Raw genomic sequence first — 22,057 nt, 5'->3', positions numbered from 1 at the left:
ATCAAGATATCAATCCTTAAATCAATCATAACAGAATATGTAGCTAGTGGAGTACCTGGATAGGGGCTGTTGTTAGCGGTCCAGGAGATGACAGGGGTAGGGGTGCCCTGGCCATGGCAAGACAAGCTTAGACTTTGGCCTTTGTTCAGGGTCACGTCACCAGGTAACTCCTTGAAGGCGGGCCTCATGTTGACGGACAGGCGGGTGTCCTGTCTCGCTGTGCCTGCTGTGTTGGTGGCCACACAGGTGAACACACCACCATCACCTGGCTACAAGGGGCAAAAAGTTGATCAGAATCTTCACCTATATCACCTTGATTATACACTGTAAAGTAGAAATGTCTCTGACCTCTGCCCTCTCAATGATCAGCTCTCCTGATCGCAGAACAGTAAATTTGCCAGGCAGGTTGGGCACGGTGTTATCGTCCTTCTCCCATGACACCCTGGGATCTGGCAAACCCTGAGCCGCACACGGCAACAAGGCCTGGAAGCCCTGGACAACAGACAGCTCTGGCTGACCAGCAGGAATCATAGGCGGGACTAGAAGAGAGAGAAAGACTCTGTTTATTACAGGCAAATCAGTTACGCCATTCACTGTTAATCCTAATGTCAGGTTAAATTACAGTTAAATCTGTCTCATGCCTCAGTTCCTATCCACTCACTCATTATGACAAGCCTCATGTCATGGCTGGCCCTGCCAACGAGGTTTTTTGCAGAGCAGGTGTACAGGCCAGCATCACTACGTTGTGAGGCCGCGATCCTCAGGGTGCCGTTGGCAAAGAGCTGTATGTGTGCCCCCTCTGTGACGGGCCTGCGTTCCCTGTGCCAGGACACCTCCGGCTGGGGTTGCCCATCTGCCACACACTCCAGGCTCACTGGCTGGCCCAGCACGGCCGTGTACTCCACACGAGGAACACTCAGTACTGGGGGAACTGGAGCAACACCATCACACATAGTTGAACCTTTCACTATTGAGATATGTATTATTTACATTTCTCTGAGGCCCACAAGCATTCAACTAATTAACAACAAGTGCCTCCATACTTTTCAGACAAAATGTCTATGCTCTGTAGAGGTGTAGTGTGTTACCTTGCAGCACGAGCCGTGTCCTTCCCATTGCTGTGCCAGCTTCATTCTGTGCCAGGCACTGGTAAGTGCCGGCATCACCCAGTGTGACCCGAGAGAACTTCAGAGCTCCATTTGAGAGGAGAGCCAGTCTGTGACCTGTAGAGCCATAGAAAGAAGACATCACTATTCAGAAGCAGCAGAGTATAACTGACCAATGTGTTATATAATGGCTTGATTTCTGATCAAGTGTTTAACAGAGGACATTCTCACCAGTTAATATGGGAACACCCTCTCGTTGCCAGGTGATGGAGGGTCGAGGGAAACCTTTCACCTCGCAGGGCAGAACCGTCCCATGATGCAACACTACTTGTACTTCCTCTGTCATGGGCCTGATCTCAGGAGGCTCTGAGTGGGAGAGGGCAAATCCATTGTCGTGGTTTATCATATACAGACTAACCATTGTTAAATGGTAAAATTAAGACAGAGAGTTACAAAGCAAAAACATTAACCATTACTGTATAACCTTAACAACAATCCACCCGAGGACCCACCTTGCACTGTGAGAGTGATGTGTTTGTGGGCCACCCCTGCAGGGTTCCGGGCAGAGCAGGTGTACCTCCCTGCATGACTGGGGGTAGCAGCTGTAATCTCCAGCACCCCTGGATCCAAACAGTACAGTACCACAACAATGAAGACCAAAGTACTAACATGACAGAATCACTGATGGCCATAGTACCATGTTACACTCTGAGCAGCAGTTGGACCTACCTGTGGGCAGGACCCGATAACTCCCTCCTCGGGAGCCCAGCTTGGCTCCACTCTTGGTCCAGCTGACACTGGGCTCTGGGCGGCCCTGGGCATGGCATGGCAGCACCACAGGGGCCATTTTGATAGCAATGACTGTTGTGATGTCATCTTCAATGGTGGGGGGGGCTAAAGGGAAAGAGAGAAGAAATCTCAGTCTTTATCTTAGATTAAATGGCTCTCCACCAATGTTGGATTAGGACCTAAAAGCAACAATACCTTGTAGGATAACCTCAATGACACTGCGCTCCTCTCCAACCTCATTGTCTGCTGTGCATTCAAAGTATCCCTCATCCTGATTGGATGGAGAGAAAAGGACCAGAGATCCAGAGGAGAGTAACCTTGAAACAAAACAAAGTCACACACAATAATTCAAAATGAATCCTTTGTATGTATGTCCATTGTTTTATAACTCACAGGAGGACAGGCCATTCTGCTCCACGTACCTGTATGTGCCAGACTGCTGGTTGAGGTCTATGGGAGTCCCATTCCTCTTCCAGGTGACTTTAGGTGCAGGTATACCTGTGGCCTCACAGCTCAGCACAGCTCTCACCCCTGTGGTCACCGTCACGTTGAAGGGACCAGGGTTGATCGAGGGACCAACTACAGGGACCCAAGTCATAAAAAAATACATATGTATGGCATACAAACCAATCTGACTGTAAGGTGCTGACTGTAATGCAAGTGGCTGAAAACCTGAATAAGAGTGTCTGATCCAAAATGTTAATGTAAAAAGGTAAATCTACTGTATTATGGTGTGATTCTGTTTTTCTTTGAGTTGTATTTATTTACCAAACACGCGTAAGTCCATCCCATGGTGATCTGATCCGGCCTGATTGGACACGGTGCAGTAGTAGCGTCCAGCATCACTCAGCTGAACAGCCTTTACACGCAGAGAGCCTTCAGACAGTGTGGTGTACCTGGGACACAGGACACACACAATCAGTCAGATTCCCTGACAATCTACACATCTACAGTCATACAGAAGATGACATTCTGCGTTATGTGTAAAGACAGTATCCCAATAACCTCTATTAGTTAAGTCAGTGGAACAAAAAGTAAGAAGCCCTTACTTGTTGTCGTCAGGACTTATAGGGATGCCATCTTTCCTCCACAGGATTGTAGGTGAGGCCTCCCCCTCTACTTCACAGGGCAAGACTGCATCCTGACTGATATGTGCAGTGACCACAGAGCTGCTCTCTCTGATGACTGGTGGCACTGGGGGGAAAGAGACATGAAAATACACATTATAATTGATTGAGGTTTATACTGCAGATCTTTTCCATATCACTGAACGCATGATCTCAATCTTCTTCCTAACTCATCATGTTATCAACTCACTGAGGATCTCCACAGTGAAGAAGAGGTTGGTGCTTCCAGCCATGTTGGTGACCACACAGCTGTACTGGCCACTGTCCTGAGGCCTGACGTCCTGGATCTCCAGGTACTGACCCCCGGCCAGCCTCTGGATACGACCTCCCAGCTGGGACCAGGGGAGAAAGAGGGAGACAGAAAAAGAGAGAGTCAATAACGTTTTGTACTATATTGTGTGATTCCTGCCACCCTGTTTCCATGACGTCCAGTCTGACCTGTAATTTCACGTCGTCCTTGTACCACTCTATGTCTGGTGGAGGGTCACTGTCAGCCTGGCACTCCAGAGTCAGGTGTCCTTTGGCTGGGACTGACAACGTTCTGACATCATCAGAACCAAGAAGAGTTGGGGGAACTGGAGCAGGGAAACAAGCGTTAATGATTAGGATCAGGATTTGATTTATAAGTACCTTGCTATCTATTAGCAGGATTGACAATATACGGCTAGGAAACACATGTATCACCTTGAACACGGACCCAGTGGTTACTTCCATCCTCGCCTGCTGGGCTGCTAGCCAGACAGGTGTATAGACCTGCATCCTCCACCTAACAACAGAGATATCACTGGTATGATCTGGTGTTTACCATTATACAGCAGTGAGGTCTGAATGTCAACTAAATGCTGTGTCTTTACGTTTGTGACTTACTTGCACTTTGGTAATCCTGAGGAAGTGTCCGTCCTCCTCTACTATCTCACTATCTCCCTGTAGAGGGCGCCCATCCTTGAGCCAGCTGAGGGTAGGAGAGGGGACGCCCTCTGCAGTACACTCCAGCTCCAGAGCAGTGTTCACGGCCACCATCAACTCCTCTGGAGAGCTGATGGAGATCTTTGGAGGCTCTGTACAAGAATAGAAAATTACACCATTGTTAAACAACATTCCTATTGCTTCAGCGGAGCTTCAACTTTTCATCTGTGCATATGTGCTGTTTGGGTGAATGGAGAATGTTTGTACTGCCTGCTCACCCAACACAGTGAGGTTGAAGCTCTTGGTGCTGCTGCCAGCCTGGTTGCTGGCCACACAGCTGTAGAGGCCTCTGTCAGAGAGCCCCACGTCAGGCAGCTGCAGCCGCGTCTCCTGGCCGTCAAGCAGCAGGTTGCGATGCAGGGACAGAGGCTGGCCGTCCTTTAGCCATTTCAAGGAGGGAGGGGGGATACCCTGCGCCTCACAGGTCAGCGTCACCAGGGACCCCCGCACCACTGTGACCTGCTTTACAGGCTCCACATGGTCCACACCGGGAGGAACTGAGACAGAGGCAGGCAGGCAGGCAGACAGACATCCGTTTACAGGTATAACACTTACAGCTCAGTGGTGTATTCATCAAAATGAGGTGGGGAGTATAAGTTAGTACCTTGGACCTGTACATCAAAGTTAAGCTCAGCGAGGCCAGCACGACTGCGTGCCACACATGTATAGACCCCAGAGTCTGACAGCTGCACTGGAGAGATCCTACACACACAGAGGGCATACACATTCACTTTGACCTCACCTGAAACTCAGGCATACTTACTAAAACAATATCCTGTTAATTCCTTCATTAAGGCAGTTTTGTGAGAGAGCAAACAAACTAGACATTTGCCATGTATAGAATCTTACCTGAGTACAGTGTCTGCGGAGAGGAGGCGGATACGTGGAGAGAGGAGCAGGGGGCGTCCATTCCTGAGCCAGCTGATCTGGGGTGGAGGGATACCCGCTGCCTGGCACTCCAGGGTCACCACACTGTCCTGGGTGGTCTGCACCTCTCTGGGGGCACTGGTCTCACCCGAGATAGAGGGGGGCACTGTGCGGAATTACATCATCATTATTACCAAGAATCCAGATTGTTTCTCGGAAGCTCAGTACTAATTTAGTTAGGAAATATTATCTTTAACACGTAGATAAAATACAACTGACCCAGTACAAGGAGGGTAAAGATCTTGCTCTCTTGGCCAGCAGGGCTGACAGCCAGACAGGTGTAAGTCCCAGAGTCCTCAGGCCTCATTCTTAGCAGGGTTAGAGTACTCCCATCAGGGGATATGCTGTAACACAGAAACCACATAAACCACATAGGTGAAGTGAATTGTGTTGTTTTACAGGGTTGGCCATAGTAGTACAGAGCCCCTGAAACAAATTAGAATGATTAACCCTGCTCAAGGTCACATCGACAGATTTTTCACTTTGTCGCCTTGGGTATACGGTCTGCAACCTTTCGTTTACTGGCCCAAGGCGCTAACCACCAGGATACCTACAGCCATATCAACATCTGACAGGAAAGCAAATGATGAAGCATCATTTCAATAGCAGATGATTTTTCTCTTTCATTGGCGAGCTAAGCAAGTAGCCTATACAAGGTTAATACAGTCATTGGCAAGTCAAATTCAAGGTCTTTCAATTAGTTTTTTGAGCACTTAATTGTAATTTTCAAGAACCAACATTTTATATTTCACTGTTGTAATAGTCTACCACTAAGCCACTAAGCATAATAAGCATAATGCATTACCACTAAGCATAATGCATTTTTACATTCTAAAATATGTCAGAATAATGTAGGCATTGCCTGACTAAATAGACATCATGCTCCCGACACAAACTCACTAATTAAGTCTGTCCATGTGGTCACTAGTCAGTCTCGCCATTTGAGATGCTGAAGAGTTATTGAGGGGTTACTGTATCATGTTTAACTCTTAAGGATCCGTCCTTTTTTTAAATGTCCAAAATGACATACCCAAATCTAACTGCCTGTAGCTCAGACCCTGAAGCAAGGATATGCATATTATTGGTACCATTTGAAAGGAAACACTTTGAAGTTTGTGGAAATGTGAAAGGAATGTAGGAGAATATAACACAATAGATCTGGTAAAAGATAACACAAAGAAAAAAAAAAACATTTTTTTTGTACCATTTGTATCATTTTGGCCACTAGATGGCAGCAGTGTATGTGCAACATTTCAGACTGATCCAATGAACCATTGTATTTCTGTCCAAAATGTTGTATCAAGACTGCCCAAATGTGCCTAATTTGTTTATTAATAATTTTTCATGTTCAAAACTGTGCACTCTCCTCAAACAATAGCATGGTATTCTTTCACTGTAATAGCTACTGTAAATTGGACAGTGCAGTTAGATGAACAAGAATTTAAGCTTTCTGCCAATATCAGATATGTCTATGTCCTGGCAAATTTTCTTGTTACTTACAACCTCATGCTAATCGCATTAGCCTACGTTATCTCAACCGTCCCGCAGGGGACCCACCAATCCTGAAGAAGTTTTAAAAACTAGAAGATGAACAAAAATAGGTTTCCATTTGAAATTAAATGCTTTGCATGGAAAACTTTTGACTGGTACTGTATGTTTTTTTAAAGGCAGTAAATAATATTGAATGAACTGTTTCGCTGCCAGACAAGGCTCCGCTGATAGCCAAGTGTAGGTGTTGGGACTGCTGTTGGGACAGCTTTAAGTAGGTCATAACAGTTTGTGGGCACCATTTGTCACTGTTATAGTGCAATTAAGGTATTGTTTAGTGTTGTGTTGTGTAGTGGCTTGCAGGCATGCATCTAAAATACTTTGTTGGAGCTTGCCCCACCAAGATTTACATGATAAAATCACCACTGGTGATAAATAATTGACATAAGGAACAGACAGCTAAGGGATTTCATCTGCTTGTTTGTCTTTAATCAGTTATATAGCCTAGTTTAAAAATAGCCTTATTACAATATTTCCTTCACTGGCCCAAGCGGGGCACTGATGGGGATGCTCGACTGAGCGTTTTCAAAACCTCCCCGGGCCAGCAGGCAGCCCTGTATGTCGAACCCTGTTAAGAGAATAACACTGATACACATACAGTTGAAGTCGGAAGTTTACATACACTTAGGTTGGAGTCATTAAAACTCGTTTTTCAACCACTACACAAATTTCTTGTAAACATACTATAGTTTCGGCAAGTCAGTTAGGACATCTACTTTGTGCATAACACAAGTCATTTTTCCAACAATTGTTTACAGACAGATTATTTCACTTCTAATTCACTGCATCACAATTCCAGTGGGTCAGAAGTTTACATACATTAAGTTGAATGTGCCTTTAAACAGCTTGAAAAATTCCAGAAAATTATGTCATGGCTTTAGAAGATTCTGATAGGCTAATTGACATCATTTGAGTCAATTGGAGGTGTACCTCTGGATGTATATCAAGCCCTACCTTCAAACTCAGTGCCTCTCTGCTTGACATTATGGGAAAATCAAAAGAAATCAGCCAAGACATCAGGAAAAAAATTGTAGACCTCCACCAGCCTGGTTCATCCTTGGGAGAAATTTCCAAATGCCTGAAGGTACCACATTCATCTGTACAAAAAATAGTCTGCACGTATAAACACCATGGGACCACGCAGCCGTCATACCGCTCAGGAAGGAGACGCATTCTGTCTCCTAGAGATGAACGTCCTTTGGTGTGAAAAGTGCAAATCAATCCCAGAACAACAGCAAAGGACCTTGTGAAGATGCTGGAGGAAACAGGTACAAAAGTATCTATATCCACAGTACCACGAGTCCTATATCGACATAACCTGAAAGGCTGCTAAGCAAGGAAGAAGTCACTGCTCCAAAACCACCATAGAAAAGCCAGACTACGGTTTGCAACTGCACATCGTTATGTTTGGAGGAAAAAGGAGGACGCTTGCAAGCCGAAGAACACCATCCCAACCGTGAAGCACGGGGGTGGCAGCATCATGTTGTGAGGGTGCTTTGCTGCAGGAGGGACTGGTGCACTTCACAAAATAGATGGCATCATGAGGCAGGAAAATTATGTGGATAATTTGAATCAACATCTCAAGACAACAGTCAGGAAGTTAAAGTTTGGTCGCAAATGGGTCTTCCAAATGGACAATGACCCCAAGCATACTTCCAAAGTTGTGGCAAATGGCTTAAGGACAACAAAGTCAAGGTATTGGAGTGGCCATCACAAAGCCCTGACCTCAATCCCGTGGACAATTTGTGGGCAGAACTGAAAAAGCGTGTGCGAGCAAGGAGGCCTACAAACCTGACTCAGTTACACCAGCTCTGTCAGCAGGAATGGGACAAAATTCACCCAACTTATTGTGGGAAGCTTGTGGAAGGGTACCCGAAACATTTGACCCAAGTTAAACAATTTAAAGGCAATGCTACCAAATACTAATTGATTGTATGTAAACTTCTGACCCACTGGGAATGTGATGAAATAAATAAAAGCTGAAATAAATCATTCTCTCTACTATTATTCTGACATTTCACATTCTTAAAATAAAGTGGTCATCCTAACTGACCTAAGACAGGGAATTTTTACTAGGCTTAAATGTCAGGAATTGTGAAAAACGGAGTTGAAATGTAGTTGGCTAAGGTGTATGTAAACTTACGACTTCAACTGTACTTAGGCTGGCAATTGTAAGTGAGAGGGACTCACTCTATCTCTTGGGTGTCTGAGCCCTCCAGAGTCACTCCATTCTTCAGCCAGCTGAGGCGGGGTGTGGGTGTCCCTTTCACTTTGCACTCCAGAGTCAGGTCATCGCCCACTGGGGCACTCAGGTCAGATGGATGGCCAGAGTCCAGGATTGTGGGCGACACTGAAACAAAAGATCAGCACTATGATTCACAACAGTGACATGCAAAAGGTCTTTGATTCTCCTCATAACATGTGATTCTCTTGGGTGTAATCTAATTTACAATGTGTAGGGACAATGGAGGTAAAACATTAAAAAAGTTATCCTTTTTAGATAAAACTACACTAAATATATTCTCATGTCACCAAATAATTTATTAAACCACAATGTCTTGCAATATAGCTTTAACAGCACTCTGTAGGGTAGCACCATGGTGTCGCCAGAAAACAGCTAGCTTCCGCCCTCCTCTGGGTACATTGACTTCAATACAAAACCTAAGAGGATCATGGTTCTCACCCGCTTCCATAGACTTACACAGTAATTATGACAACTTCCTGAGGACATCCTCCAACCTATCAGAGCTCTTGCAGCATGAACTGACATGTCCACCCAATCAAGGATCAGAGAATGAATATTTCTAGCCATCGCCGCTCCATTTTTCATGTATCCATTTGTTTTGTCTTGTTCCCTGCACACCTGGTTTTCATTCCCCAATCAATTCATATGTATTTATTCCTCTGTTCCCCATCATGTCTTGTGTAGGATTGTTTGTGTTACGTGTATTTTGATATTGTGGATATGGTTACACGCATTACTTTTTATCTATGTTCCGTGTTTTGGGCACATTTTATGTTATTTTGTGCTGTCAGTGTGACCGGAATAAAAAGTGCGCCTGTTCACTACACTCTAATCTCCTGCACCTGACTTCGCCTCCAATACACACTCCTAATAGCAGCTTGCTAGGTTAGCCTACTCAAACACCCGGCTCAAATAGAGAGGCATGCTATGTTAGCTAGCTGGCTACTGTATGTCTATCCAACACTGGAACTCTTCCAAGTCAAGGTAAGCTTTGGTTTTACTAATTTATTGCCACTGGGGCCCACCGGCGTAACTGTTAATTGCTTACTGACTGTACTACATGATTATAGTAAGTTTACTAACGCGTTAGTTCTATTAGCTATGCTGACTATGACGTTACTTTTGCTAATATGTTGACAACAATGTAGGCTGTGTGTAGCGGTTATGATATGAAGGTTTGGCTTGAAAAGGTTTAATTGCCTGGTCACAGACAGCTGATGTGTTGTGCATTGATGTCAGGAACTCTAGTTTGCAAATGTTGGACTAATGATTACACCCTGGATCAGCTAGATGCAGGCAAGAGTGTGCAAGGCGATATTGAATGTGTTACTGTCTGTCAATGTGTCACTGTTTCCTCAAATCTTTCTTTCGACCTGTGTGCACTTACGGTGTAAACTTTCATTCATAGGCATTGTTATAGCAAACTCATGATGGATATAGGGAAACTTTGAGTATCATGTCTCTCACTTCCTGCCCCTCATTTAAACGTGTTAACACCGGCCCAGACCAGGCGCCCTCAGGCATGCGCAGACCAGCTGGCCGGTGTGTTTACGGACATATTCAGTAGTCTAAATCTATCGATGTTACATTGAACTGGGTGAATGTAATATGAATGACAGTCATCTAATATGCTGTAATAGAAATAAAGCCATGCTTCTAAAAATAAAGAAAATCATCCTCCCTCATCTTGAACGTCACCGACTGCCACTGTTGTGGGGGAGTCTGTAGCCTACCTTGCACTGTGAGAGCAAAGTCCTTCTGAGTCTGTCCCTCCCTGTTCTTGGCCACACAGGTGTAGGTCCCAGCGTGAGAGAGGGTCAGAGGACCCAGCTCCAGCCTGTTGCCTCGTACCGACCACTGCCATTGCAGACTGCTCTCTGGGAAAGAAATAACCACACAGGTCAGGCTAAACCAGCAGCTGGAGGTCTCATTCATTCAAATGCATTAATACACGTGTCAAAATGTGATCTTGTCAAAACTGAATTTGTCACAGTTAATTTATAAAACTTCAGCTTCTTACCAATAGGGATGCCATCCTTCAGCCATGTTATACTGGGTACTGGGACCCCTGTAGGCTCACACAGCAAGGTGACATGGGAGCCCAGGTTTTGTGTGAGGGACTCATGAAGAGGCCCATCCAGGATAGGGGGTACTAAGGATGAGAACAGAATAGAAACAATGAGATTCATTATACTGTGACATCTGATATGCCAGTATTACCATATGTAAGAAACAGATCTAATGGAGGTTACATGGAAGGCAAGTCTCACCATGAACAGTCAAGCGGAAGGTCCTGTCCACTTGTCCAGCCACATTGGACACCTTGCAGATGTACATTCCACCATCAGCCACCTATTGACCATGAACCATAATCAGCATGAAACAGAACAACAGTGTTTCACTTTGATGCTTAAAACAGGGTTAATCTCATGCCCTTAGTTATCAGTGCTAACTCTTCTAAAGCAGTTAGGACAGCACCAACTGAAGGTGATGACAGTGTGTTTACCTGCACTCCCATGATCTCCAGCTGATGCTGCTCCACTTTCAGTCCAGTCCTAGCTGCCAGCTGCAACCCGTTCCTGTACCATGTGACCTCAGGCGTCGGAATGCCCCGAGCTTCACAACGCAGAGTGACAGATGACCCCACCTGAGGGGTCAGGACCTCTGACTCAGAGTCAAGGCGGGGCTTCAGCGTGGGCAGGACTGTAAACCCATAGGAATAAAATAGACAATATTTAAGTGCTAATTCATATTATTATTGTAGCAAGTGAAGTGTGACACTGATGAGGGCAGCACAGTTTCTCACCATAGACACTGAGCAGGATGCTCTTCTGGTCCTGGCCTGCTGAGTTGGTGGCAGTGCACACGTACTGTCCCGCATCCTCTAGTCTGGCCCGGGGCAGCTGCAGCATCTGACCTCCTACAGTACAGTCAATACATAGTTCAGAAGGCATAGTTTATGTTCAGTGAATTCATCAGAATGACAGTACAGTAAACTAGATGGCAGGTATCAGAGGAAGTCAGCAGAGAACAGCAGAAAGACAGTGTACAGTAGACAAATCACAGATAAAATGCATTTTGAATTGCTATGCGTTTATTGTGTATGGTTGGCCGATTGAGTACACAATGAGTTATGGAGTGTGTTATGGGCTCTGGGCAGTGTGTTGAGGAGCCAGCTCTGACCTGGCAGGATATGGATGCCCGTGCTGAACTGGAGGACCTGTCCATCTCTGGTCCATGTGATCTCTGGAGGAGGGTACGCCTGGACGTCACACAGCATGGACACCATGTGACCCTTTATCACACTCACCTCCTCCTCCCTGCCAGCTACCATCCTTGGGGGAACTGGAGAGAAACGGGAATACATCAGCTCACACTCAGCTAACACGTAAACACATTCACAGGATATATCTATCCTTCCTGTGTGAATTGTAGAAATCAGCTTGATGTGGCATTTGAAGAGATGTTTGTACTTGTGGGCTCCATCTCACCTTGCACAGTCAGACTGAAGAGTTTTTCCACTGCTCCAACCTTGTTCTCAGCCACACAAAGGTAGCTGGCCATGTCTGACACCTGCACACTGAGGATCTGAAAGACAGAATAATTAATAACATAATATTATAGACCTGCCCCCTGAGACAGATGAAGTAAGAGAGGGCCGTATATTGAATTAAATCAAATTAGTGACACCAGCGCAGGACGGGGGCCATTCTATTCCAAGGGAAGTCCTTATACTGTACTAAGCAGTGCAGTGCTTTGGTATACGGGATTCTGACCTGTAGTTGTCTCCCGTCCTCACTGATGCTGTGGTGTTGTCCGGAGGGCAGCGGTGTGCCGTCCCTCAGCCAGGAGATGGCTGGTTCTGGGTGACCCGTCACGTCACAGTGGAGAGCCACGGTACTGTTCACCACTGCTCCTATCTCCTCCATGAACTCATCCAACTGGCCCGTTATCACTGGGGGGACTGGAAAAACAGGACGCCAAAAGAGAAAAACATTCAGAAATGGCGCATCCGTTTTGCAGGTTGAGGCATTAAGGCTTTTGACTGTACGAGGACCATGATTGAATAATAAGTTGACAGAATAACAGGGATAGTAACAAAGCGTGCCTACCCAGAACCTCCAGGTCAAAGTGCATGCGGTCCTCCCCTGCCTCGTTCACCGCCTGACACGTATATTTCCCAGCATCCTCCTGCTGGACCCGTGGAATCTGGAGTACCTGCCCACCTAAAGGACAACAACATAACAGAGCATCTTATTGGATTACAGTGGAGCTGATGCTGCAGTAGTGCCATACTGGTCGTTGTACCAGTTTGATATCGTAGAACTAGACCTAGAGGGCATGGTCCCCCTCTCACCTGGCAGCAGTACCACTCCGTCAGCGGTGGAGAGCTTGCGTCCCTCTCTGTACCAGCTGAGATGGGGCGGAGGGATGGCGTTACTCTCACAGGACAGGCTGATGGGATGCCCCAGGACCACCTCCCTTCTCTCTGTCATCTCATCATCTCTAACCCCTCCCTCCTCCTCCTCCTCCTCCTCTCCTCCCAGACCCCAGGCTGCTGCACCGTTACTCCCCCGATGGAAGATGGGAGGAACTGGAGAGAGAGAGAGAACGAATGTTCAGTTAGTTTCACAAGAGTGCAGTGAGATTAGGTTGCATAGTGTGAATTAACTAATTTTGCCAACGGCAGACAGTTTAAATTCCATACGTGGACACTCACCCTGAATAGTGACGTGGAAGTCTCTCTTGTCCTCTCCTGCAGTGTTGGTGACCATGCAGGTGTATTGTCCCTCATGGGAGAGCATGGCATTGTCTATGTGAATTAGGTGACCACTCTCACGGATACCAGTGTGGGAGTTCCTAGTCAACAACTAGAAACAGCAAAAATAAATACAAAAATGTTTCAAATAAGCAGAAATAGACATCTATAGCGTTAAATGAACTTGTGTGAAATGCAGTAGCTAGACGGAAACACAAACCAACCTGTCCATCTTTGAACCACTGGGTCTTGGGTTCAGGGAAGCCTTTAGCCAGACAGGACAGGGTTAATGAGCCGTTAATCCGGACTTTCTCATCTCGGCTACCGAAATTCAGAGATGTAGAGTCCCCTTCAATCTGGGGTGGAACTGATCAAATCAAACAGGCAGTCAAAAACTTCTCCGGTATTTACGTACATTGAATTGTAATGATGTTAGACTACTGTTCATTACATACACCAGAATCAACCCTCTCCTTGTCTGGTTCCCTTACCCAACACACTGAGTGAGTAGTGTTTAAGAGTAGTGCCTGCTGGGTTTGAGGCTCGGCAGGTGTAGAGACCGGCACTCTCTCCCTGTGCTGCCCCCAACCTCAGTGCCTGCCCACCCCGGGTGTAGGTGAGCTGGGCACTGGACACGATGGGCTGGTTGTCCTTCAGCCAGGTGATACTGGGCATGGGAGAACCTTCTACATCACAGGGCAGAACCGTGGGGAAACCCAACACCACAGACACCTCTGAGGTCTCACTGGGGCCCCTGATGGTGGGGGGAGCTGGAAAAACAGGAGGAGAGAGGAGGAGCGTGAGAAGAGAGAAAGGAAACTTTGTCAAGGTATACTGTAGTATCTGCTTCAGCGATAAACATTGTAATTATTTCTGAGATGCAGAAGGAAGTTTGTGTTGTTGGTATGAGGTCATTGAGAAGGAAACATGAGAGAGGGAACAGTACCTTGCACAGTGAGTCTGAACTGGCGCATCTGTGTCCCAGCGCTGTTACTGGCCAGACACTGGTACAAGCCCTGGTCCCTCAGTCTGACTGCCTTCACCTTCATCACCTGGCCCTGCTCATGGAATTCCACATGGGGGTCCCCGTCCTTGGACAGCACCCTGGAGTAGGAGGGAGAGGGGTCAATACTCCAAAGCCTGAGAGTGTATTGACTAGGCTAATCCACACACAAAAAGTGATATCTGACACATGATGTATGTACAAATGTGGGATATTAATTTGAGCGACTTTGCTACAGCAGGAAAATAATCCTGCAGCAACAGGAAATGTGAATTATTATGTGGATTATAATTCATGGACATTTTTGTTGGGTCTGATACATTTTTCATTTGGACAAATCAAGTCTGAAATTTCAAAGTGGAAATTACAAACTTAAGAATCCTTTTTAAAACTAAAATACACTACAACTTTGTATTTCCTGCCGTGCAGGAAAATTCTCAGCAACACAAGAGTAATCAAATTACGATCCTACATTTGTATATGAGTGTGAATAAACAATTTAATGTGATGGGTAGTAGCTGTCAATGTCAAGAAAGACTCACTCTCCATCCCGGCTCCATTCAACTTTGGGGGCTGGGCGCCCACTGACCCGACACTGGAACTCTACCTCCTGTCCTGACACCACTGACAGATCCTGTACCCTGGACATCCCCGAGATCACTGGTGGGGCTAACTCACACACACACACACACACACACACACACACACACACACACACACACACACACACACACACACACACACACACACACACACACACACACACACACACACACACACACACACACACACACAGAGAGAGAAGTTAGGCCATGGTAGGATGCAATTCAAACTTAGACCTGGAATTGGTAAAATATACTTAAGAATAAAAAGTAAAAGTATAAATAATTTCTAATTAGTGACACCAGCGCAGGATGGGGGCCATTTTCTTGTATTTTAAATTTACGGATAGCCAGAGGCACACTCCAACCCCCAGACATAATTTCCAAATGAAGCATGTGTATTTAGTGAGTCCGCCAGGCAATGGCGAATTTAGATATAGGCGACACGGGCAACTGCCCCGGGCAGCATCTTGCAGGGGGCGGCATGGTGACATTTGTACGATCGGTTTGCTATCGCTCATTTGCACGTCACGTCAATGATATCATGTCACAGCGTGGGACTGTGGGTCAATTAACCTTGTCGGAGTGGGTGCCCTGATTCTAGTTTGTGAGCTAGGCAGGCTACTGCCTGGGAAGGTCTCCCACTCAGAAGTACAAGACGGGGAGGAAGGTGGGGTTAGCTTAACCTCAGGTCTCCCCACTGAAAGCCCGAGGTAGGGGGAATCTATCAAATAGCGCACCTCTAACTTTGTACAGTACTAATGCAATTAGTAAAATGAGTCACACTCCGAAATGCAACAAAATAAACCACAATTCATTCATAATACTGTGAATATATAGTTTCACAGACATATTGTTGCATTTTTTTTTAGGTTTGAGCGAAATCATTAAGAATAATATAAAACCAGTCTGCACACCAAGGTGAATTGGTTTAGTCTTGACTCTTGGTTGACAGTGTTGGGGGATGGGTAATGTATTGATGCTCGAGTGCCAAATCAACACAAATTTGTCTTTTCTTTCTATTTTTTTCTATTTGTCTTTGTTACTTCTTTTTGATATTTAGGAGTCTTATTTTTGTATATATTTAAATTATTATATAGTTTTAAATGTTATGATTATTTATTTGCGTTGTTCTAAATGTCTGAATAAAAATGACAGTTAGTGCAGGATAGTTTCTGTCTTTGTTGGTGGGGGGATTCGCCTAGGGAGCCGTACAAGCTAGAACCGCCACTGCCGCCAGGTCAGAGACAGTAGGGATGACCAGGGATGTTCTCTTGATAAGTGTGTGAATTTTACATTTTACAATTTTACTGTCCTGCTAAGCATTTTGGGTATCAGGGAAAATGTATGGAGTAAAAAGTACATTATTTTCTTTAGGAATGAGTGAAGTAAAAGTTGTCAAAAATAGTCGAGTACAGATATCCCCCAAAAAATGACTTAAGTAGCACTTTAAAATATTATTTTACACAACTGACTTTGCTTAAACTTTAAATGTAAAATCAATGGGAGAGGTAGGACACCGACTTGATTTTAAGCACTATGAAGGCTCACCTTGTACAACAATGTTGTAGTCCCTTCGGGCCTGCCCAGCTGTGTTACTAGCTATGCAGCTGAACTGGCCACCGTGCTCTGTCTGGACCCGGTAGATTCTCAGAAGTCTCTTCCCATTCTGTAGATACACTCCAGGGGAGTCCACCACCTATACACAGCCAGACATACATTGTAAGTGCTTGTTACTGTAAGATCAATATTGGACTGTGATAAACTAAATGACCACTTGGTGTCACTGTGTTGCAAGATACAAATAACATGGTTGTCATCGAAGTCAGTAGAAGTATGGTCACCTTTACAACCTATACCTATACGTTAAAAAAAAAAAAATGTTTTTAAGAAGTGTATTTGAATGCCTGGTAGGTGACTCACATTCTGCCCGTCTTTAGTCCAGGTGATTGTGGGGGAGGGGATACCAATGACATCACAGCCCAGAGTGAGTGGCTGCTTCAGGGTGACTGTCAGGTTCAGGGGCTGTCCATCATCCTGGATCTCAGGGGGAACTAGAGGAGTACGAGAGACAGACATCATCTAGAAGTCCCTTTGTTAAGACATTTTATTGTTATCTGAACTCACATCAGTTTTGAATAAAGATGGAATTGATAAGATCTCACCATGCACTTTCAACCGGGTCTTCCGCTCCACAGAGCCTGCATCATTGCTGGCTACACATGTGAAGTCCCCACTGTGACTGGCAGATGCTGAACCAATCACAAGAGAGCCGTCCTGTGCCACAGAGAGCTCTGATTGGTCAGGGTGTATCTCCAGACCGTTCTTGAACCAGCGTACCTTGGGAGGGGGTGAGCCTGCGGGTGTAAAGATAGCAGAGAGGGTGGTGAGAGGATTCTTTATCGATTATAGCTGACAGAAACAAAAGTTACTTCTGTCTGCGCCCCCAGAAATATTGCTTGTTTGTAGGTGACCAAATACTTATTTTCGAGCATAATTTGCAAATAAATTCATTAAAAATCCTACAATATGATTTTCTGGATTTTCTTTTCTCATTTTGTCTGTCATAGTTGAAGTGTACCTATGATGAAAATTACAGGCCTCTCTCATCTTTTTAAGTGGGAGAACTTGCACAATTGGTGGCTGACTAAATACTTTTTTGCCCCACTGTATCTGTTGGACAGCAGGACAGATAGAGACTGAGAGCACTATCGGTGGGCTGGGATACTTCAAGGTTAGAAGGTAGCACATGAACGTCAAACACAATATGTTGGTAGATGCCTGATTTAAAGTGTTAGTGTCGTGATTTACTACCAGAATCATAGCTTGAGGACCCTGGACAGTAAGAATAGTGGTTGGGCCAGAAGTTCTAAGCCTTGATGTGATGTATAGGCACCTGAAACAGATGTGTTTGGAGCTTTACAATGGGGAAAAGGGCCGGGAGCAGTGGCAGGAGTCTGGGATGGAGATAGAGGTGGAGCACGGGACGGAACGGGGTTAGGAGGGTGTACCTGTACCCGATATACCCCAGTCTGAGGTCTCTCTTACATAAATAGGACTGGCCATACATAGCTGTGCGGACATCCAGTCCAGCTTTTTGCATTAAGAGCAAAGAAGGAAGTAAATCCCTGTCCCATCTCTATTTACAGAACATATCCAAACACAAGAGAGAGAGAAGGCTGTACGGGAAACTAAACACATATTTCATCCCCCGTCCAAAAATACTGAGGGGACAGAGAGGAACCACAGAGAGGAACCAAAGGTAATGTTATCACCCGGTCCCACGCAGAGCACATGTTTACACTTTACAGCACTGACTCAAATGTATAATCTCATTGCTGGCAGGAAATACAGATGTTCTGTTTAGATTAAAATAATTCAAACCTGTTTCTTGTATTTATCTTCTTGAGTTCACTACGCTTCCTTCCATTATCTCTTTCATTTTCTTTTTTAAACAAGTACTTCCATTATTATGGGGCATTAAGTGTTCCTGTTGGTAAAACATAATCATTTCCTGATGGCAGAATCTCCTTTCATCTTGCCATCCAACATTCACACAGACAGACACATTTCTTCGATACAATGGGGGATGAAAAAGCTATTGTCTCCTAGTTTCCTTAGCCAGACACCTAGAGCTGCCTGCCTGGAGCTGTGGCTGCCTGCGAGTGTCGCTGTGAGGGCCCTGTAACAATACCAGTAACAGTGTGGGTTCTACAGGGAGGGCCAGTGGACCCAGCCTCCTCAGCAGAGGAGCACCACAAACATCTCTGTCCATTATCTGGCAGCAGCAGCCTGTAATTAGGATTCCTCTCCCAGCAGGTCCCCTCTGAGAGCGAAGAGGAAAGCAGATGTGGCCCGCTGAGGGAAAAGGCAGAATGATGTTCCAGCTGTTGATGTGTCCGCATTAGCCTACTCCTCACCTTCTCAAACATGCCCCGTTACCATGGCACGGCTCCATACAAACAACACCTATTTAAGTGCCCTGTCAACAAGAAGCTCAATGGGCCCACGCATAAGAAATAATGCACACACACACACCCTTTCTCAGCCATGCTGAGTGCTACCTCCCCCTTTGCCAAGATGCTAAAATAGAGAAAGAAACAGTATACAAATTAATGAAAGCACACCATTAGGATAGCAGGGGTATTGAAACACACAATTGTTTCCACAGACTAATGAAAGCCCCTGGAGATAGCAGAGCAATGCTTTGAAGGTACAGTAGCTAGATAAGTCCACACCTTTGTCCTACATTTCATATGGAGCCAAAACGGTTTCATCCAAACATACCTGGAAAAAGATTCACTAGATCTGTTCACTTTGGTCAGGCTGTGTAAATTGTGTGTTTTGTCTGACACCAGACTTGCACTCTATGTTTCCTTCTAGCGTGTATCTGTTTCCCGTAAAACGGACATACTGTACATCATAAATCTTATCCTACCTTCAGCAGGGCATGGAATGGTGACCTTGCTGTTAGACACTTTCTCCATGATGGCATCTCCAGCCTCTGCGAAGGACGGGGCCTCTGTGGAACCGATAAAGGACAGAGCATTATGACAACACAGGGAATAAGCTACACTGTATGACCAAAAGTATGTGGACACCTGCTCGTCAAACATCTCATTCCAAAATCATGGGCATTAATTTGGCGTTGGTCCCGCCTTTGCTGCTATGACAGCCTCCACTCTTCTGGGGCGGCTTTCCACTAGATGTTGGAACATTGCTGCAGGGACTTGCTTCCATTCAGCCACAAGAGCATTAGTGAGGTTGGGCACTGATGTTGGGCAATTAGCACTGGCTCGCAGTCAGCGTTCCAATTCATCCCAAAGGTGTTCAAATGGGGTTGAGGTCAGGGCTCTGTGCAGGCAAGTCAAGTTCTTCCACACCAATCTCAACAAACCATTTCTGTTTGGACCTTTGTGCACAAGCGCATTCACTGAAACTAAGGGGCTTAGCCCGAACCATGAGAAACAGCCCCAGACCATTATTCCTCCTCCACCAGATTTGACAGTTGTCACTATGCATTTGGACAGGTAGCGTTCTCCTGGTATCCTCCAAACACAGATTCGTTGTCGGACTGCCAGATACTGAAGTATGATTCATCACTCCAGAAAACACATTTCCACTGCTCCAGAATCCAATAGCGGAGAGCTTTACACCACTCCAGCCAACGCTTGGCATTGCACATGGTGATCTTAGGCTTGTGTGCAGCTGCTCGTCCATGAAAACCCAGAAGAACAGTTATTGTGCTGACGTTGCTTCCAGAGGCAGTTTGGAGCTCGCGCTTCAGCACTCGGCGGCACCAATTCGCAGATGAGCCATTGTTGCTCCTAGCCATTTCCACTTCACAATAACAGCACTTACAGTTGACCTGGGCAGCTCTAGCAGGGCAGAAATGTGACAAACTGACTTATTGGAAAGGAAAGTCACTGAGTTCTTCAGTAAGGCCATTCTACTGCCGATGTTTGTCTATGGAGATTGCATGGCTGTGTGCTAGATTTTATACACCTGTCAGCAACGGGTGTGGCTGAAATAGCCGAATCCACTAATTTGAAGGGGTGCCCACATACTTTTGTATGTATAATGTAAAGGGTTTATTCAGCATCATGAGTTATATAAATCCACAAGGGCTACTCTAATCATAAGTGTAAAAGTTAGGTTGAGAATTTTATAAGATATGGTCTTAATGGGCTTAATTTTTGTTTGAAGGTTCTGGTAGAGGAGCATTAGGGTAAGACAGTGTGAGGGTTAATCCTAGGGGTAGGGTGAAGAGGTGCTTCTGGCCTGTGACAATGTGAGTCATGTCTCCTATACCCCATACTCACTCGTTAACCTGCAGCTCTGGCTTCCTCTAATCCTTCCCTCAGCTAAAGCTGACGTCTAAGGTCAAAGTGCACCTCAATCAACCCCCTAACATTAACAGACTGATCCATGCACTGGTCAAATAGAATGGGGTTTATAGGGCTGCTTGCACTCTGACTATGGTGCGGTTTCCAGAGAAAGCACCTCTAAAGACTACTGTCCTTCTATTCTGTCTTTGAAATGGGACACATTTTTCTCTCATTAGTGTTTTTTGAGGTGGATTCGGTTTTGGCCCCATTATTTTTAAAAATATCACGGTTTCACATTTAGATGTTTATTTTTTTACATAAAGCAGTATGCATTACGTGGGTTGAATACCGTAACAACACAGAACAAAACAATGAATAAAAGTCCCATGATGATAGTGACCGCTTACCACTTAGGCCTATTAACCACCAAATGTTCACATTACATGACTTTACTTTATTTCAATGATGTATATTACATTTGTTTTATTTGATGACTTTATTATTTAATTCAAAGTAATCATCTCTCTATAGAGCTGCTGCCTATGCTGTCTGACAAAATCACCATTTTAGTAGTTCTTCAAAGCAAATAAGTCATACCAATTATCCATCACTTAGATCATGTATTTCCAGGTAGAAATACCTCGCAAGCAACTGCTCTCTATCTCTCTCGGTCGTGTATTCTACTGTCTCCTTTATGTAGCAGCCGTAAAAGAAACAGAGGTGACAAGTAGGTGCACAATGGATTATGGTCACTTTAATCATGTTTACATCATGTTTACATCATGTTTCATGTTTACATACTTGCTTTACTTATCTATTATGTATATACTGTATTCTATTCTGCTGTATTTTAGTCAATGTCACTCCGACATTGCTCGTCCTAATATTTATATATTTCTTAATTCCATTATTTTACTTTTAGATGTGTGTATTGTTGTGAATTGTTAGATACTACTGCACTGTTGGAGTTAGGAACAAGCATTTCGCTACACTCGCAGTAACATCTGCTAAATATGTTTAGGTGACCAATAACATTTGATTTGATTGTAGTTAATTACCACATTTTCTGCGCTAAATTATCCAGAATATTGGCCTGTTGGAAACTACAACTCCCTACTACATCGCACAGTTCCGGCTTTATTTGATTTATCTCTAGA

General features: G+C 45.0%; 1 protein-coding gene across 1 annotated transcript in view; it reads right to left on the bottom strand.

Annotated features, from left to right (window-relative positions):
- hmcn2 (hemicentin 2) overlaps window positions 1-22,057 on the bottom strand; it is a 59,385-nt gene that overhangs the window by 16,169 nt on the left and 21,159 nt on the right. Inside the window, exons 25-63 of the mRNA XM_024417427.2 lie at window positions 19,511-19,594; window positions 17,238-17,429; window positions 16,996-17,126; window positions 16,624-16,771; window positions 15,013-15,139; window positions 14,414-14,571; window positions 13,959-14,237; window positions 13,692-13,834; window positions 13,429-13,579; window positions 13,066-13,302; window positions 12,821-12,934; window positions 12,485-12,672; window positions 12,200-12,296; window positions 11,892-12,053; window positions 11,515-11,628; window positions 11,215-11,411; window positions 10,979-11,060; window positions 10,729-10,860; window positions 10,442-10,585; window positions 8,654-8,813; window positions 5,135-5,259; window positions 4,838-5,021; window positions 4,593-4,690; window positions 4,207-4,485; window positions 3,890-4,080; window positions 3,707-3,788; window positions 3,461-3,597; window positions 3,213-3,354; window positions 2,945-3,089; window positions 2,664-2,791; window positions 2,318-2,474; window positions 2,091-2,212; window positions 1,836-2,000; window positions 1,619-1,726; window positions 1,338-1,472; window positions 1,089-1,223; window positions 662-931; window positions 349-539; window positions 56-269 (exon numbers count right to left, since the gene is read on the bottom strand). Of these exons, the coding sequence (XP_024273195.1) occupies window positions 56-269; window positions 349-539; window positions 662-931; window positions 1,089-1,223; window positions 1,338-1,472; window positions 1,619-1,726; window positions 1,836-2,000; window positions 2,091-2,212; window positions 2,318-2,474; window positions 2,664-2,791; window positions 2,945-3,089; window positions 3,213-3,354; window positions 3,461-3,597; window positions 3,707-3,788; window positions 3,890-4,080; window positions 4,207-4,485; window positions 4,593-4,690; window positions 4,838-5,021; window positions 5,135-5,259; window positions 8,654-8,813; window positions 10,442-10,585; window positions 10,729-10,860; window positions 10,979-11,060; window positions 11,215-11,411; window positions 11,515-11,628; window positions 11,892-12,053; window positions 12,200-12,296; window positions 12,485-12,672; window positions 12,821-12,934; window positions 13,066-13,302; window positions 13,429-13,579; window positions 13,692-13,834; window positions 13,959-14,237; window positions 14,414-14,571; window positions 15,013-15,139; window positions 16,624-16,771; window positions 16,996-17,126; window positions 17,238-17,429; window positions 19,511-19,594 (6,048 nt within the window). The remainder of the gene's footprint in view (window positions 1-55; window positions 270-348; window positions 540-661; window positions 932-1,088; window positions 1,224-1,337; window positions 1,473-1,618; window positions 1,727-1,835; window positions 2,001-2,090; window positions 2,213-2,317; window positions 2,475-2,663; window positions 2,792-2,944; window positions 3,090-3,212; window positions 3,355-3,460; window positions 3,598-3,706; window positions 3,789-3,889; window positions 4,081-4,206; window positions 4,486-4,592; window positions 4,691-4,837; window positions 5,022-5,134; window positions 5,260-8,653; window positions 8,814-10,441; window positions 10,586-10,728; window positions 10,861-10,978; window positions 11,061-11,214; window positions 11,412-11,514; window positions 11,629-11,891; window positions 12,054-12,199; window positions 12,297-12,484; window positions 12,673-12,820; window positions 12,935-13,065; window positions 13,303-13,428; window positions 13,580-13,691; window positions 13,835-13,958; window positions 14,238-14,413; window positions 14,572-15,012; window positions 15,140-16,623; window positions 16,772-16,995; window positions 17,127-17,237; window positions 17,430-19,510; window positions 19,595-22,057) is intronic.

The sequence above is a fragment of the Oncorhynchus tshawytscha genome, linkage group LG04 (genome assembly GCF_018296145.1).
Source record: "Oncorhynchus tshawytscha isolate Ot180627B linkage group LG04, Otsh_v2.0, whole genome shotgun sequence".
Lineage (NCBI taxonomy): Eukaryota > Metazoa > Chordata > Actinopteri > Salmoniformes > Salmonidae > Oncorhynchus > Oncorhynchus tshawytscha.
Note: the sequence above shows the minus strand (reverse complement) of the source record. Positions and strands in the feature narration are given on the sequence as shown.